The sequence below is a fragment of the Pipistrellus hanaki genome, assembly GCF_964339955.1.
Source record: "Pipistrellus hanaki genome assembly, chromosome: 7".
Taxonomy (NCBI): Eukaryota; Metazoa; Chordata; class Mammalia; order Chiroptera; family Vespertilionidae; genus Pipistrellus; species Pipistrellus hanaki.
The window spans coordinates 34,492,139-34,510,472 of NC_140509.1; the positions used below are offsets into that span (position 1 = coordinate 34,492,139).

Below are 18,334 nucleotides of genomic sequence, written 5' to 3' on the forward strand. Positions count from 1 at the left end.
AACATCCTGTTCTGCAGCTTCTTTGGTGTTTTTCTTTTTTTTTCTTTTTCTTTTTGCCTGGATGTCAAAGAGCCCGGCAGTGGCAGGTCCATGTGAAGATTGTCAGAAGGCTGAAGTTCTTCTCCTCTGTGATGACCCTGGCTTTCTCCTTCTTGTAGACATCCGGTATGGGCATGACTGGTCCTGTCATCTGGGTGACCAACCTGAGTTCTTCAGGACTGTCTCCCTTCTAGGAGGCCAGGCTTCCCGGGGAAGAGATGAGCTTGTAGAGCTACTCCTTCAGCCATTGCCTGTTGGCCTACAGGGACTTCTTGGACTTTTCCCCCTCCTCCAACGCATCAAGATCCCAGTGGTCCCGGCATATGTTTGTGGATGCCAGCCACCCTTCACTCCTCCAGGCTGAAGCCCCTGCTGGGTTTCACTTTGGTGTGGTCCCTCTTCCTGGGACATCTCACTATGGGGCTGGATGGGTCCCAATACAAGGTACAGGGCAGTGCTGTGTGCTTTGAATTTGGCTTGCTGGCCTTGCTGGTTAAACCACGCTAACGCACTGCTGCCAGTTTTTGTGGAAGTGGGACATTAAGGTCTGCTTTTTCAACCTTATTGGAAGGAGAACAGCCACCAGAAAGCCTTCTCGTGACATATATTTTTATATTTCTTGGGTAAATAAATGAGTGGATTTCCTAGGCTATATTTGTTCACATATGAGAAACTGTGAAACCTTTTCCAAAAATGGTTGTCATTTTACAGTTCCACCGATGTGTGAGAGTCGCAGTTACATTCACATCTTTCTTAATTTTAGCTCTTTTGGGTGTAAAGTGGTGTATCACTGTGATTTTAATGTGTTTCTCTAATAACTAATAATGTTGAATACCTTTTTATACAGGGGCAGGCAAATTAGATTAATTATAATAATAATAAAGACAATCAATAAATAATAGCACAAGAATACACATACTCACAATTATAAACCTACTTTTGCCCACCCCTATATAGTTACTGACTTTTTAAAGCTGCTTTTATCATATATATATATATATATATATATATATATGTGTGTGTGTGTGTGTGTGTGTGTGTAGTTGTGTTTGTCTTTTTTAAATGATTTGTAAAAGTGCTTTACGTAGTTGTATCCAAGTCCTTTGTCAGATTTAGAGAGTGACCATTTCCTTCCAGTTCATTGTTTTCCTTTTTATTAGTGTTTTAATTATGTAATTTAGCAGACTGAACCTTCATGGTCTAATTTATCAGTTTTTCTCTAATGTTTAGTACTTTTTTTGACTTTGATGAATAATCTTTCCTATACCTTATTTCATCCTGTTTTTACATTTAGGTTTTAGGTCTGTGATTTAGCTAACTGTAATTTTGGGGTAAGATTAGAATAGATGACAGAGTTCATTTTTTCCTCATATATTTAACTAATTGTTTTAGCACTATTTGTTAAAAAGACTTTATTTTTCTAATTTCCATGATGCCTTTGTCGAAAATGAGTTGACTGTGAAAATATGGACATAGTTCTAAATTTACTGGCAGTGGCGGGTCTCGGGACCTGGGTGCCTCAGGGGCACTTACCCATCATTGCCAGCATACTACGGTATTGTTGTGGGTGCCCATGGTGGAGGTAGAGATTGGGGAAGAGATTGGGGGTTGGAGATGAAGGCTGTGGCTACCCCTGAGGCTGGGTCTTCTCCCCATCTGGTCAGCCTCCCTGTCCCCCCAGGGGTGCGGGGTTTGGGGTAGGGTGTCTGTGCAGGGGGATTGGAAGAGCTCTCTGTGGCCACATCCTCTTCCTTCTTTGCAGTCCAGGCTCCTGTCAGGCGCTCTCCTCAGATCCCCAGGAACTTGGCTCCAGCTGCTCCGCCCCTCCATGGCTCCCTGCCACCTTCACCCCAATTGGCTCTTTCCAGCTGCCCACCTGTCAGAAGGAAAGTGCAGTCCTGGTGCAGGGGGTGGGAGTGTGGGGAGCAGCTGCAGTAAAGTTTAGTAAACCCTGGGTCCACCTTGGGATTTGGCTGCGGGGCCACAGGGGAGTCTGCCTGGGCGGGATGAAATCATGCAAGACTCAGAGTCCAGCCCTGGGGCCCCACACCCCACCCACCCTGCTGAATGGTCCTGATGTGACAGCATCCCAGATAATTTGCATATTCCTCTATTATTAGTATAGATCATTATTATTCCAGGTCTATTTATTCTATCATTTATTTAAAGAAGTATGTTAAAATCTTTACATATGATTATGGGTTTGTCTACCTCTTCATCACGTTCTGTCAACATAAGAAACATTAATGTCTGTGCAGAACTTTTGTGAGTTTATTTGAGCCAAGCTGTTGACAAATGCCCAAAAGCAGAATTTCAATGGCTTGAGATAGTGCTCAGGAGAATGGCAGTTTTGCACCTTGTTTTATGCATTACAATAAAAAAAGAGATGTAAGTGCGTTATATGAAATCCATTAGTCATAGATTAGAGAGGCAGGAGAAAGTAAAGGGGAAAACTCTTGGATTGGATAAAAAGTAAAATGATAGATACTTCTTTTACTTAGATGGGTACAGGATAGTTCACAGTCAACAATGAACTCTGTAACAATTAGGAGATCTGTGGTCTCCACAGACCTGTGCCTGTGCTTTGAGGGGTCCAGAAAAAAGAAAATTACTTTGACATTCCAAGGATATGGTATCATAGATGCAAAAAGTCATTAGACAGGCTCAGTCAAAGTAAAGATTGATCTTTGTCAAGCAAGACACTGGTCTAGGACATGAATACCCACCATAAACTGCTTTTCAGTTTTAAAAGTTTTATTTATTTATTTATTTATTTTAAAATATATATTTTTATTGATTTTTTTACAGAGAGGAAGGGAGAGAGAGAGAGCTAGAAACATCGATGAGAGAGAAACACTGACCAGCTGCCTCTTGCACACCCCCTATGTGCCCACAACCAATATACATGTCCCTGACCAGAATTGAACCTGGGACCTTTCAGTCCACAGACTGACGCTCTACCACTGAGCCAAACCAGTTTCGACCAGTTTTAAAAGTTTTAATTTCAGACCATCCTTTGTGGTTACTTTAGGTCTCTTGAATTTGCAAAGTCACCATGCAGGCCTTCCCTGAGCTAGTCAGGTTAGCATGTGGCCCCTTTTTGTCCACAGTTCTTTCAGTTTTTGCTTCATATTTTTGGAAATTCTATAATTGCTATTATATGCATACACATTAAGGATTTTTTAATCTTACTGAATAATTGACCTTTTTATCATTATGAAATGTTCCTCTATATCTCTTGGTAATATTTTCTTGTCATGAGGTTTCTTTTGTTTGCTATTAATAAAGCCACCCCAGATTTCTTATGTTTAGTGTTTATATTTTATTTTCAACCCATGTTTGTCTAAAAATAGATAATTACCTTAACCTAAATATTTTCAACTTAGCCCTTTATATGCAAGTCAAATAACTTAGGTAGACAATTTAGATTTAAATTTTTTTGAGATAAATTATCAAATATATGGGTAAGTTAATAATGTTTCTTTATTTTCTCAGTCAATTTTCATTTAATAGTTCAGTAAAATTTGTAATAGGGTAAAACCAAATTTTATAAATTTCTTATAGTTATTGAAAGGACAAATAGATTTAGACTCAGAAACCTTAAGTTAAAGATCTGAATTTCTTTTAGGGCATGAGCTACTTTTAGAAATTCCTATGCTTTTAAACAAATGACTTTAATTGATTACCCTGGAGTAAAACTGAACCACTGATGTAGCTAGGACTTATTCCTATTGTTTAAGTATTCTATTTATAAGGTGAAATAGATTGATGATATTTAAAAAAAAAAAAAAAAGACCTCTTTCATGGTCACAAGATAGCATGATTTAAAAAAAAAAGTTCTAGAAATTCTTAATACAAATGGTGTTACTTAAAAAAAAAAAAATATGCCTACGCAGCTGCTGTTCTGCCTATACTTCACTGGGCACCAAGGTTCAGGCCTGGCCATGGTGTCATCAGGAGGCCAGTTGCTGGCTATGATGAATTTGGGTTGGTAATTTCAGGTTGGTCAGATCAAAATTTTAAGGAGGGAAGCACATTCTCATGGGTAGAACAATGAAGAATTGGAAAGTTTGGTATAGTGCCTGGGAAAAGTAGATAGCTGTTAGGCCATAGGGATTGCCATCATTTTTTACTTAAATGGATCCTGTCACATGGGAGGAGGGAAGTTTTGGTTCTAATAGTGGAAGGATAGCTAAGGACTAATTCCTGATTTGGATGCCCTCACCTGGTACCCAGGGATATCTACTTTATGCTGGTTTTTTTGTTGTTGTTGTTGCCCAAGAGGGTACAATACTGTTGTGTGTGTGTGTGTGTGTGTGTGTGTGTGTGTGTGTTTACTGGCTTGCAGCTTCTTCTAGTATTCCTTAGTTGGTTAGGGTTTGTAGTGTTACCAAGTGGGACAGGGATAGGTAGCTTGGATCCTGTAAATTAACATGTTCTTGGTAGAAAGGAGCTTTGTATTGATATAGGATGCAACTTAAGTGCTGTGAAAGTAGGGGAGTCTGTCACTGTCTGACTTTGGAGGATATGCAATCATAGAACTAAGTTGACATTCTAGGCAGGCACAGGTGGGAACAGATAGTTGTAATGGAAAGAAAGCATAAGGACCAGCCCTGAGTGATGACTGACTTACAACAAAGGCAATAGTGTGTGTGTGTGTGGGGGGGGGGGGGGCGGGGGGTGGTGGTGGTGGTTGGAGCAAGTTGAGGAGTTGAGTTTAAAGGGATAAACATGCAAAGGACATCATGTGCTAGAGAATGTCTAGAATCAAAGTGCTCAATATTTATGAAACAATTCCTCTCTTTTAATAGGCTAGAAAAATTAGAACTCTATTTTTTAAGTACAAATTTAAGTAGAAAGTAAAAGAAATACTAGATTTACTTATAAAATGAAGCCCTATGAAAAGCTATGAAGCATTGTCAGTTGCTGTGGTGCTCTCCTTGGGACGGATGAGAATTAGAGCATTTTTTAAGACTTAAAAATGAGCCTTAAAGAAAATGTTTCTATGGGCTGCTTGTGCTTTCTTGAGTTCATATCTTAAGTGTACACAAAAATGAAGTCCAAGATGACATTATATAATAGTCACTGCAAAACACACCTTATTTTCCAATGTGTCATTCACAAAATGGGACTTCTTATGATAGGGTCATGTACCTTTTCCAGAGGGCTTTGTGCCTTGCCTACTCCCCTCTTCACTCTTTTGTTTTTCTTGAAGCTCGGCTCTGGCTTGCTGGTTCCCAGAAGCCAGCTGTTTCTCTATGCTGGGGCTGGCTGACCCTCTCTCTGTTGCCTCTTCTGGGTGTTTCTTAGGTTTCTGGCTTTATTCTATAATATTCTTCATTTTAACTTTTTCCATTTCCAAAGTGTAGCCTCATAAAGATTTCAGATTTGTAGAGGGTATAGCTTTAAGTTGGGTTGACTATCAGCTATTTTTGTGTGCCCTAAAGAATATACTTGTTTTGGTGATGAGGATTATGTCCACCTCAGTGTATGAAATACTTAGTGGAGAATGATTGCTGCTTGTGCTGTTTTGAGTTTGTATTTCTGAATCAGTGTTCTTTTTTGCTGATTTATAAAATGTGTTTGATGTGTTTTCCTGTGTGAAATTCTGCACTAGTTACTTGCCAGAATCCAGAGAAAACCTTTCGTATGCCAAAAAAAGAAATATTTAGGAATCAAAAGGTAAGGGGTACAAGTTTGTGTAAAAATAAAGCAGTGTTGCCCGCTGGTGTGGCTCAGTAGTTTTGTATTGATTTATGAACCAGGAGATCACGGTTAGATTCTAATCAGGGCATATGCCTGGGATGCAGGCTCCATCCCCATCGAGTAGGGGGCCTGCAGGAAGCAGCCAATCAATGATTCTCTTCCTCTCCCTTCCTCTCTGAAATCAATAAAATATATATACTTTTAAAAAAAAGCCGTGATAAGAGACTATAGATATTTAAAATCTGTGATTAGTTAACTCTTTCAAAAAGAGGGAAATGATAGTTAATTGGCCTATTTTGATGAAAATGAAACAGAAAAAAATAAAATAAAACAAGCATCCTTTTATCCTTACTAGTCTCATCATGCACAGATTTTCTTTGCTGATAAGGCTTTTAAAGGCCCCCTTAGTAATTCAAGTGGAGAGTCTTCAAATCTTGACTAACTCCTGATTTTTTAATTTAAAATTTCACATGATGTTAATCTGCTGAGCACTTCACAATACAGTGTGTATTGAAGCTACACCAATAATTGGGGGTTTGTCAACTGGAACTAATCCAAAAATTGTATATTAGATTCTGTATGTTTACTGAAAGTAATTCTCTAAAAAGTCTTACAATAGCTTACTTTTCTGGCACTAGGAGAGCTTTCTGTGCCCCAGACCAACATTTGATAAATGCACATTCAATCATCTTGGTATATGAGGACTTCTTCATATACTCAGACTCTTGTCCTTATATATTTATTATCTCAGTGACTTAAATAATGTTCAGTCAGTCTTCTTCAGTTTCTTGCTTTGATGAGAAGGCAATTACTGTATTTATTGCAGTGTTCACAATGAAATAAAATCTGGCTTTCTCCCTTATAATTTACTTAATAAATCTCTGTATGAACTAGATTTCATATATTTTCTTTACTCAGAAATTGTTCTGATGAAAGTTTAAAGTTATACTGTAGAAAGGCATAAGTTTAGAGGAAGTATATTCACTGGAAGTAGACAAGAAAAGGACACATCACAAAGTGAAAGACATGGCACCTATAGATTAACTAATTAAATTCCCCTCCTAATCCATCCCCCCTCCAGGGCCATTCTCCCTAGAATGTAATCCACAAAGATTTACTGATGAGAGCCAGGATTAAGAGCTGGCCAAGCAGCTGTGACTGCCTGACCTTCATTGATATATTCATTCATTTATTTACTCATTCAGGAATTTAGTAGAGTTCTTATTACAAGCCAGTTAGTGCTCCTGCTTCAGGGATGTGGCGGCGAGTAGTTTGCTGCTTGGTAATATTGGAAAGCTTTTGTGTCCCACCTTCAGAACATATTGTGTGCTTTGAAATAGTTGAAGAAACACCAAACACATCTGAATGATTTTTTGGTAATTATTAGTTCTAAAGATTATCTATGGGAATAAAGTTTTGTGCATAACTCTACTTGTAGACATGAAAAGGTCTGAACTTCACAAACTTAGTAGACTTTGGGGAAAGCTGATCAGGGAGATTAGAGAATTTGGGAAACAAAATTCTCATTTTAATGATTGTGTTTGCTCAATTTTGAAAGTCCTTTGTTGATAGGTTAAAGTTTTGAATATGTTTAATGTACTATTATTTTATCTCCCTCTCCCAAGCTGCTGTTGGACTGATGTGTTTTATAGTTAAAGACGTCTTAGAATTCAGGACATGAGCACCACAGGCTGGCGCTTCTTATCATAACCATAAAATGATTGGTATAAAGTTTGGGGCTTTATTAAAAACCTATCTTAATTTTTTCCTATAATTTCTACTTTGAAAAGTAGAATAGAGGATATTTCTATAGGATTAGCATTAAGACATTTTTATGTCTTATATGTTTATGAGGTTCATTGTGAAAAACTTGGAAACTATAGAAAAGTATAAACAAGAAAATAAAATTCTACTTCAACAACTCATAATCAATGTATCATTTGTATTTTGGTAAATCACTCAAGTTTTCCTTTCTCCTTCCCCCTTCCCTCTTTCTGTTCTTTCTCTCCATTCCTCCTTCCCAATTATTTCTAAATCTATTAATATTCCAATCTCTGTAGATATTTTCTCTCAAATGTTCAATTTTACTGCATTTACGCTTACGTTTTACTCTGCACTTAACATCATGTGGAAAATATGTTCACATACTTTGAAATATTTTCAAAAACATTTTCAATTGAATTGTATAATAGGTCATAATTTAATGAATGTATCTATTGTTAGATGTTCAAACTGGTGTCAAGTTGTGTTCTAGGTTTTGGTGGGATTTTTTTTGGTAATTATAAATAATCCTATAAGATTATCTGTGAGCATTAAGTTTTGTTCATAGATCTGATCATTTCTTTAAGATAAAATGTTAAGTTAAAGTGTTAGAACCTATTTTGGACCAAAGGGGATAAATACTTGAAGGTGTTTGATACATATTAAGGAAATATTCTCCTCAATGGTCATCTTATTTAAACTTCTACCAGTCCTGTATAGGAGTGACCTGGGGCTCTCATACAGAATTTTCATCAGTGATCTTGGAGATGAACTAATTTTAGAGTTTAGGATTATAATTCAAAGTAGTATTGACAGTTTATATAGTGGATGGCAAATTATATTAGAGAAAAGTGAGGATAGGAGAAATTGGACAGATAAATATTGTCAAAATACTGTTTGCAGAGTAGATATTTATGTACACATAAGAGGCCCCATGCATGAAATTCATGCAAGAATAGGCCTTCCTTCCCCTGGCTGCCAGCACTGGCTTCCTTCTGGCACCCGGAACCCAGGCTTCCCTCCAGCTGCCAGCAGGCACCCAGGACCCGGGCTTCCCTGGCAGCCTGGCTTCATCCTAAAGGATGTCAGGTCTAATTAGCATATTACACTATTATTATTATAAATTGTTTTGAGGGGAACCCAGAGGTCCTAAGGAATGTGACTAGATTTTTCAAAGCCCTGTTCTCCAATGCAAAGAAGAAGACAGCACTTTTGAAAGAAGACTATTTTAAAAAGACTGTTAATTTTAAATTTTCAGCTATTAAGAATTCAAGGACACTAAATATCTTACAGAAACATTAAATGTTAATTTTAATTATTTACTATAATTATTTGAGTATAAATTGAATATTTTAAGTTTTAAAATATGTAGTAACAGAAGATTCGACTTTGTGTGGTGGGCCCACAGTACAGTATGCAGATCATATATTATAGAAATATATATTTGAAACCTATATAATCTTATTAATCAATGTAACACCAATAAATTTAATTATTTAAGAAAGGAAAACAAAAGAGAAAGATAATTAAAAAAAAAAAGGTTTTCTGAAAGTTACTACTGATCTTTCCTAAATAAAACAGATACTATGTTTTGGAAGCTCATTTCTCCCACAACATTTTAGGAGAAACAGAATTATCTTTACCTTGCTAATGGCACATGGAGGATAGGAACCACAAAGACCCTGAATATCTAAAGCGGTATTGAGAAAGAATACTAAAGTTGGAGGTATCACTCTACCTGATATTGAAGTATACTACAAGATTATAATAATAATCAAAACAGCATAGTACTAGTATAAAAACATACATAAAATTCAATGGAGCTGAAACTGATTTGGCTCAGTGGATAGAGTGTCAGCCTGCGGACTGAAAGGTCCCAGGTTCGATTCTAGTCAAGGGCACGTACCTTGGTTGCTGGCACATCCCTAGTAGGGGGCGTGCAGGAGGCAGCTGATTGATGTTTCTCTCTTATCCATGTTTTTAACTATCTCCCTTCCTCTCTGTAGAAAATCAATAAAAATGTAATTTAAAAAAAAAAGAAAAAAAAAGTTCAATGGAACAGAATAGAGAACCCAGAAATAAACCCACACCTACATGGTCAATTAATCTATGAAAAGGAGGCAAAACTATATAATGGGATAAAGACAGGCTTTTTAATAAATGGTGTTGAGAAAACTGAACATATGCATGCCAAAGAATGAAAGTGGATCATTTTCTTACACCCTATACAAGAAAAAACTAAAAATGGACTAAATATGTAAATGTAAGACCTGAAACCATAAAACTCCTAGAATAATACATAGGTGGTAAAAATTTTAACATCTATCAGTAATAAATCTATTTTTGAATGTGTTTCCTCAGGCAAGGGAAACATACAAAATGGGACTGTATCAAATTAAAGAGTTTTTCACAATGAAGAAACCATTAGCAACGAAAAGACAACCTGTTGAGTGGAAGAAGACATTTGGAAATGATACATTCAATAAGGAGTTAATATCCAAAATATATGAGGAACTCTTACTACTTAACATAAAAAAAACACAATAAATTAAAAAATAGCAGAAGACCTGAATAGACATTTCTCCAACGAGGACATACAGATGGCCAATAGATGCTCAACATTACTAATCATCAGGGAAATGCAAATTTAAACCACAATGAAATATTACCTCACACCTGCCAGAATTGCTATCATCAATAACTAAACAAAAACAAATAACAGCTGTTGGTGAGGATGTGGAGAAAAGGGAACACTTGTGCACTGTTGGTGGGATTGCAGCCATTATGGTAAACAGTATGGAAGATGCTCAAAAATACTATAAAACTGGAACTATCATATGTCTTAGTAATTCTGGGTATTTACTTGAAGATTTCCAAAATACTAATTTAAAAAGACATATGCTCCCCTATGTTCATTACAGCATTACTTACAATAGCCAAGGTAGAGAAGCAACCTAAGTGTCTTTCGATAAACGAGTGGACAAAGAAGAGATAGTACATATATACAATGGAATAGTAGACAAAAAAAAATAAAAAAAATCTTGACATTTGCGACTACATGGATGGACCTAGAAGGTATTCTGCTAAGTGAAATTTGCCAGACAGAGAAAGACAAATACCATATGATTTCACTGATATGTTGAATCAAAAAAATAAAATAAATGAACAAAGAAGATAGAAACAAAATCATAGATTCAGAGAACATTTTGATGGCTTCCAGATGGCAGGGAAGCTCAGGGGATGGGTGAAAAAGGGGAAGGGATTAAGATGTACAGTTGCCAGTTATGAAAACAGTCATAGGGTTACAAAGTATAGCATAGATAACATCATCTACATATATAAAAAGCCAGTGACTGGAACACTGTGGCAACTGGAACGTCCTGTCACTATGAAGCCCACTGCAGCCAGCAAACCATCCCAATCAGGGAGTAGGGCCAGCTGTCCAACCTCCCACTGCCCCTCCCCCAGCTGGCCCTGCCCCTGATCAGCCTCTCCCACCCCCATTTGGGGGTGAGGCCCATGGGCAACCTCCTGCAGCCCCTCCTCCTGGCCAGCCTTGCCCCCCGATGGGCTCCCACCACACTGATTGGCTCGCAGCCCCTTCCATCATCTGGACACACCCCTGATTGCCCCCTTACCCTAATAGGGGGCAGGGCCAGCCAACCTCCTGCAGCCCCTCCCCCCTCCAGGTCCACCCCAGATCAGCCCTCCTACTCTGATCAGGAACTGGGCCTGCCAGCCAGCCACCCATGATTTTCTCCCTCAGGCTGCTGGCCCTCCATTGCCCCCCCCACCCCATTTGAGGGTAGGGCCAGTTGGCCCACCACCCTCAGCCCTCCCCCATGGCTGGCCCTACCCACAGTTAGCCCCTACTTCCCTGATGGGCCCAAGGCCCCTCTTCCTAGCCAGCTCCATCCATGATCAGCCCTCCCAAAACCAATCAGGTGGGGCTGGGCGGCCAACCTCCTGCCATCTCCTCCTCCTGACAGGCCCAGCCCCAATCTGCCCCAATTGGGGCCAGGCGGCTGGACCCTACCTGTGCATGATTTCATGCACTGGGCCTCTAGTCAATATTATAATAGCTATGCATGGCATTAGACAAGTACTAGACTCATCTGGGTGATCATTTTGTAAGTTATATAAATGTCTAATCATTATGTTATACACCTGGAACTATTATAATATTGTTTGTCAACTGTAATTGAAAAATAAGAAAAGTTTCCAAAAAAGTATCAGTTCTATCCTGATTTACTGAATTAGAATTTGGGGAGATGGGATCACATCTGTGTGTGTGTGATCTGAGATTCTGATGTATGCCATTTGTTAGATATCACTAAGTGAATTAATGTATGTGTTTTCCATCCCAAGAATTTGTCAAATTGTCTTAGCCTATTGTTTTTAATATTAATAAACTTAATATGCATGTGAATAGATTTTTTCTTCTGCATATTTTTCATAATGCTTTCAGTTCCTGAGAAATTTTTTTTGTTACTTGGTGTCAACTGGTATCATAAACTTACTAATTAGTGTTACTCTGTAAAATCAATTTTGAGCGAATAAAATGCAGTGCAAAAGTTAAAAGGCACTTCTATAACTTTTTTTCTTGTTGCCCCATAGGGACAGAAGCCAGTACGGATCATCAAGTATGGTATCTGAGAACTGCAAAGCTAGCTCTGGCCTTGGCAATTATCCGCTCAAAACCAGCAGACAAGAGCAGCAGAGAATACACAGAGCACCTTGCGAGGGTAGTGTCTGGGCAGGAGTCAGAGTGGAGAGCTAAAGTTGAAAGCTTGGAAGCTGAAGTTCTGCAGTTGCGCCAAAAACTTCTTCTGAGCAAGATTTGTTCTGGATTGTTTAAGAGTGGTGAGTATGAAATTACCTTTTATTAATATAGCCATCTGTTTTATTTTAGTTTCACAATTATTTAGAAACTAGAGGCCTGGTGCACAAAATTCTTCTGGAGTGTTTAGACAGCAGGGGTCGGCAGAGGAAAAGGAACCACTGAAAAGAACGTGACTGTCACATTAGGAGTACGCAAGTGTAGTGCACACATGATTGCTACTGGTGATAGGGACTCTCTAACTTTACTTTGGGGGATTGTTGGGAAAGGTCACTATCCTAATATCCAGATGTTAATAAATAGTGTTATGTGATTTATAGACACATTGTAGTCTTTCTAGAGTCTTTCTAGGAATGGTACCCAGTGAATGCCAAACAATCACTTTTCTCAGTTTTCTCTGTAAAGTTATGATTGACACAATGCACATATATGAAATTTTTCAGTAATCTTAAAGTGTGACTGTCATAAACATCCGTGATATCAAAACTGCTGTGGTCTATTTATAACCCTGACATAGTGACATGTATTTTTTGTTTGGAATAAGAGTGTCCCTAACAGTGAGAGCCCGAGTGATAACTTGTTCTTACACTGAAAACTTTTATTTACAACGCCTGTGAGAGAAATTTTTAAATATCATCTAATTAAAATCAGTTTACTCAGCAGGAATTACAGGTAAAGCATTTTACTGTAGATGTCTGGAAGTGATCTATCTCTCCATCTGTCAGGTTAAACTTGAAAAATAAGGAATAAATGGATTGATTCAGATAAATAGTTACTCGTAAAGGGGAAAGAAAAAAACCTTAAGGGGGTAAAGTAGATTGATAGGAAAGTAAGGAGGAACACAGATGTTACTTCAAGATGTATTGACATACCTTGCTGTAAGAAAACTCTGTAGCTAAAAATCAAAATGATGTTATAGATGTATTTATATTATTAATATTTCTTTCTGGAACTTTTAGGGTTGCTTTACATATGCAACTCTTCTGGAGTGTTTAGACAGCAAGCCTTCAATAAATGTTGAAACAAATACTTGATAGGAAGAGGAGCTGAGGAACTTAATTTACAGTATCAACTACCCATCAAAGCAACTGAGAAACCGAGAATGAAATAAAGCAGAGCTGAAATGTCCAAGTAAACAAATAAAGAAGTATAATATAATTTTTAAAGTATTTTAGGAACTCGGTTATTTAATTTCTTTTTCTACAGCTTCTTAAAGATATATATATATAAAATATTATTTATTAAGGGACTAAACTATACATAGAAGGGATAAATAGAACTTGGTGAGAATTATGCCACATTTTTATTTTATTTAAATGCCCCTTAGTAGTGGGAAGAAAGAAGGAAAGGAGGGAGAAAGTGAGGGAGAGAGAAAGGGAGGGAGGAAAGATCAAGGAAGCCCAGGTATGCCGAAACCGGTTTGGCTCAGTGGTAGAGCGTCGGTCTGCGGACTGAAAGGTCCCAGGTTCGATTCCGGTCAGGGGCATGTACGTTGATTGCAGGCACATCCCCAGTAGGGGGTGTGCAAGAGGCAGCTGGATAATGTTTCTCTCTCATCGACGTTTCTAGCTCTCTATCTCTCTCCCTTCCTCTCTGTAAAAAATCAATAAAATATATTTAAAAAAAAAAAAAAAAGAAAGAAAGTAAATGCTCATTATTTAAAAAAAAAAAAGAGAGAGAAAAGAAGCCCAGATATCCAGTGACATTCCTCAGAACCCTTGTGGTGATGCATGGCAGACATGGTAAGTTGTCTACTAGTATATCTCGCTTTTTTCCTCCTTACTAAAGAACTCACCATTTTCTTTCTCATGCCCAGTGAGTTAACCCATGAACACCTTCGACTTATTTTGCCAATATTGTTCTAAGGTTAGGCAGCAGCCATTGAAAGGTAAAAAGCAGTCTTATGAGCTTATTTCTTAATTTTAATTATTTTATTTTATTGATTTCAGAGAGAGGAAGGGAGAGGGAGAAAGAGAAAGAGAGAGAGACAGGGAGACAGAAACTTTGATCAACTGCCTCATGCAAGTCCCCTACTTGGGAATAAGCCCACAACTTGGACAGGAGCTCTAACTGGGAATTGAACCAGCAACCTTGTAGGTGCACGGGATAATGCCCAACTAACTGAGCCCAAAACAGCCAGGGCAGTTTTATGAGCTTTTGATAAATATTTGTTTCTTTGCTTAAAAAGACTGAGGTTCCTGAAAGAGAGCGATTAATATATATATATATATATATATATATATATATATATATATATATATATATATATTATCCTCAGTCACCCTTTTTCCTATATGAGACACTGCCACATAAAGACATGATGCCTGGAACTGTGGTGGCCATTTTGAAACTGGAGGCAATATTGAAAACTAGAGGCTCAGTGAACAAAATTGTCCCTCAGCCCAGCCTGTACCCTCTCTCAATCTGGGACCACTGGCTCCTAACTGCTTGCCTGCCTGCCTAATCACCCCTAACCACTCTGCTTGCCTGGCTCATCACTCCAACCACCTGCCTGATCACCCCTAACCTCTCTGCCTGCCTGTCTGACTGATGCCCCTAACTGCTCACCTGCCTGCCTGATCACCCCTAACCCCTATGCCTGCATGCCTGATCACCCCTAACCACTGGCCTAGCTGCCTGATTGCCCCTAACTGCTTGCCTGATTGCCCCTAACCCCTCTGCCTACCTGCCTACCTGATCACCCCTAACTGCTCATCTGCCTGCTTGATCACTCCTAACCACTCTGCCTATTCACCCCTAACTGCCTCTGCCTTGGCCCCTGCCACAGCAACTTCATCAGAAGGACCTCTGGAATAATGTCTAGATAGAGGTCATTTGGCTGTCCAGTCTAATTAGCATATTAGGCTTTTATTTTATTTTATTATAGATTAATGCCAACATGCTAAGGATGGTGAAATAGGATAAGAAGAACGTGGGTCCTTCTCAACATTGCCGAGAGGTCAAAGCAACTCTAGGTTTACTTTATAACGGATTTTTAGTAAGGTCAACAATGGTTTAAGCCATTGTTATCCATGTATTCCCTTCCTTGTATCTGAGCACATCCTAATTTATAGAGCAGGGAGGTAGGGGGAGAAGAGGGGGCACGAATAAATTAGAGCAACACTAATTTTTCTCCCAAGAATATTCTTGATCTACAGTGGATAAAATTAAAGAGAAAAATTACGTTCTTTAATCTATTACAGTTTCTTAAAGATGGCTTTGTGATGTTGGCAACCGTTTCATCTAGGACTGAGTAGGTGGGTGTGTGAGACCCAGAGCGAAGAGATAGGCCAGGGAGATGTTAGTGACTATTCTTCAGTGTTGACTAGGGATTGAAGGTTCAGGGTGTCAGGAGCAGTGCCTTGTTGAGTGAATGTGTGTGTGCATGCGTGTTTGTGTGTGTGTGAGTTTGTGTGTGTGTGTGTGTGTGTGTGTGAGAGAGAGAGGGGTGGGGGAGGCAGGCAAGGGGAATCTGGAGTTTGCTATTACACTTGTATAGCAATTTGGCATTCACAGGAGGGAAGTAGATGGATGAAGTGTCAGGTATGTGCTTTTCCCCTTACAATGTTATGTACTCAGTGTGTCTTTAGAAATGATAGATAGGCTACTGGAGGAGTAACTGGCTAGAGTAAAGAGAAAGTGCGAGAAATTCAAATTAAATTAAGTCATTGCTTTATTTGTAAAACTCATTGAATACAGAGATTGTGTGGAGGTTGTGTGCAGAGCAGTACAATTAGTTTAGGATGAATTGTGAAACAACCCTTCCAACCAAATAGCTTTGGGTGTGTCCCTACCCTTCTAGCAGTCCCCTTTGAGTGCCTTATGTCCTGAAGATTGAGTTCTTTGCCTTCCCTAGACCCAGCTTCTTGGCTTATGTGAGTTTAGATTTAAGAAAAGATTCTAGCTACACTGGTGTTGACCAAAGGTCAGAACAGTGGCTGGATTTAGCAGCTGCCCATGTGCACCTCATCAGACCCAGCATGAACCTTGTCTTTCTCTCCTGATGGTTACTTTTCTGGTCCAGGCCACTCAGCCTCTGCCCCATCTCTTTGTTCTCACCTTGTCCCAGGTCATGTACTGGGAAGACATGGCAAATAGTGCCTTAACAGCTCAGCATTTATATGTTGGAGCACTCACAATTTTACAGATGCTACAAGAGCATGGAAAATGAATGCATAAGCATTTCTTTCTTAGTTTTCACATAGGTCTTCTAATATAAATTGTCAAATATAGTAATAGACATTTACTTAAAATTGCAGTTGATTTAAAACATTCATGCATAATGTACATAAACATCCGAGAATGTGTCCTTAATTTAATATTGGTTCTAATGAAAGGCTCCCAAATAAAATAGAAAAGGCTTATTTCTATGCATAGAATAGACTGATGGTTGCCATAGGGAAAAGGCAGTGGGTGAAAAAGATGAAATGAAAAAATAAAGAAAGAAAAGAAAAAGGTGGAGTGATTAAAAAATACAAATTGGGAGTTACAAAATGGTCATGGGATGTAAAGTACAGTATAGGGAGTATAGTCAGTAACATTGTAATAATTATGTATAGTGCCAGGTATGCTTGAAATATTGGGGAGATATCTTTGTAAAGTATATGATTATCTAACCACTGTGCGAAACTAATTCTATCTAATAAAAGAGTAATATGCAAATTGACCATACCTCCACTATACCCACAAGCCACACCCACAAGCCAATCAGGAGTGAGTATGCAAATCAACCCAGCCTAGATGTCTGTGGCCACAGAGTGAGCAGGAGGCTTGGGTTTCCCTGGTAATAGAGGAAGCCAAGCTTTCTGCACACCCTGGCCGGCCTAGGCCTTCACTCAAGACAACAAAGTTTCAATTATAGAAGATAAACAATTCCCAACAAAAATGGCCATGGCCACAGAGCAAGCAGGAGGTTTGGCTCTGCTCAAGGCTACAAATTTCAATTATAGAAGATAAATCCCAGATACCAGGGCCTCCACTTGGGTCACCGGGGTGTGTGGCCCCGCCTGCAAACCACTACAGGCCCATCGCCCAGGCGGCCCCCATGCTCCAAGGGAACCTCTATCCTCATCCAGGACACCCTTCAGGGCAATCCAGCTGTCCCCCACCCATGTAACAGGCCTTTATCTTAGCTAATAAAAGAATAATATGCAAATTGACCATCACTCCAACACACAACTTGGCTGTCTCCAAGTGGACACAATATGGCCGCCACAAGATGGCCAGCGGGGAAGGCAGTTGGGAGGGACCAAACCTGCAAGGGAGGGCAGTTGTGGGCAATTAGGCCAGCAGGGGAGGGACCAGGCTGGCAGAGGAGGGAAGTTGGGGGCGACCGGGCTTGCAGGAAAGGGCAGTTGCGGGGGACCAGGTCTGCAGGGGAGGAAAGTTAAGGGTGACCAGGCCTGCAGGGGAGGGAAGTTAGGGGCAAACAAGCTGGCAGGGTAGCAGTTAAGCATCAATTAGGCTGGCAGGGAGGTAGTTAGGGGGTGATCAGGCTGGCAGGCAGAAGCGGTTAGAGGCAATCAGGAAGGTAGGCAGGCAAGTAGTTGGGACCCAGGAGTCCTGGATTATGAGAAGGGTCCCAGATTGGAGGGGTGCAGGCTGGGCTGAGGGACAAATTTCGTGCACTGGGCCTCTAGTACAAAATAATATTGAATGTCAACTGTAATTGAAACTAAATAAAAAAAGGAAAGGCTCTAGAATAATTTAAATTACATAGGTAATTATACATTAGGTATGTTTTATTCATTATATAAAACTAGAGGCCTGGTGCATGAAATTCATGCATGGGGGTAGGGGGGTTTTCCTCAGCCCAACCTGCAACTTCTCCAATTTGGGACCTCTCTCACAATCCAGGACTGCTGGCTCCCAACTGCTCACCTGCCTGCCTGCCTGCCTGCCTGCCTGCCTGATTGCCCCTACCTGCTTCTGCCTGCCAGCCTGATCACCTCCTAACCACTCCCCTGCCACCTGATCGACACCTAACTG

General features: G+C 39.4%; 1 protein-coding gene across 1 annotated transcript in view; it reads left to right on the forward strand.

Annotated features, from left to right (window-relative positions):
* Positions 1 to 18,334, forward strand: part of MEI4 (meiotic double-stranded break formation protein 4) — a gene marked incomplete at both ends in the record, with an annotated part of 146,344 nt that overhangs the window by 17,676 nt on the left and 110,334 nt on the right. The window contains one exon of the mRNA XM_084891318.1: positions 12,124 to 12,369. Within this exon, the coding sequence (XP_084747444.1) occupies positions 12,124 to 12,369 (246 nt within the window). The remainder of the gene's footprint in view (positions 1 to 12,123; positions 12,370 to 18,334) is intronic.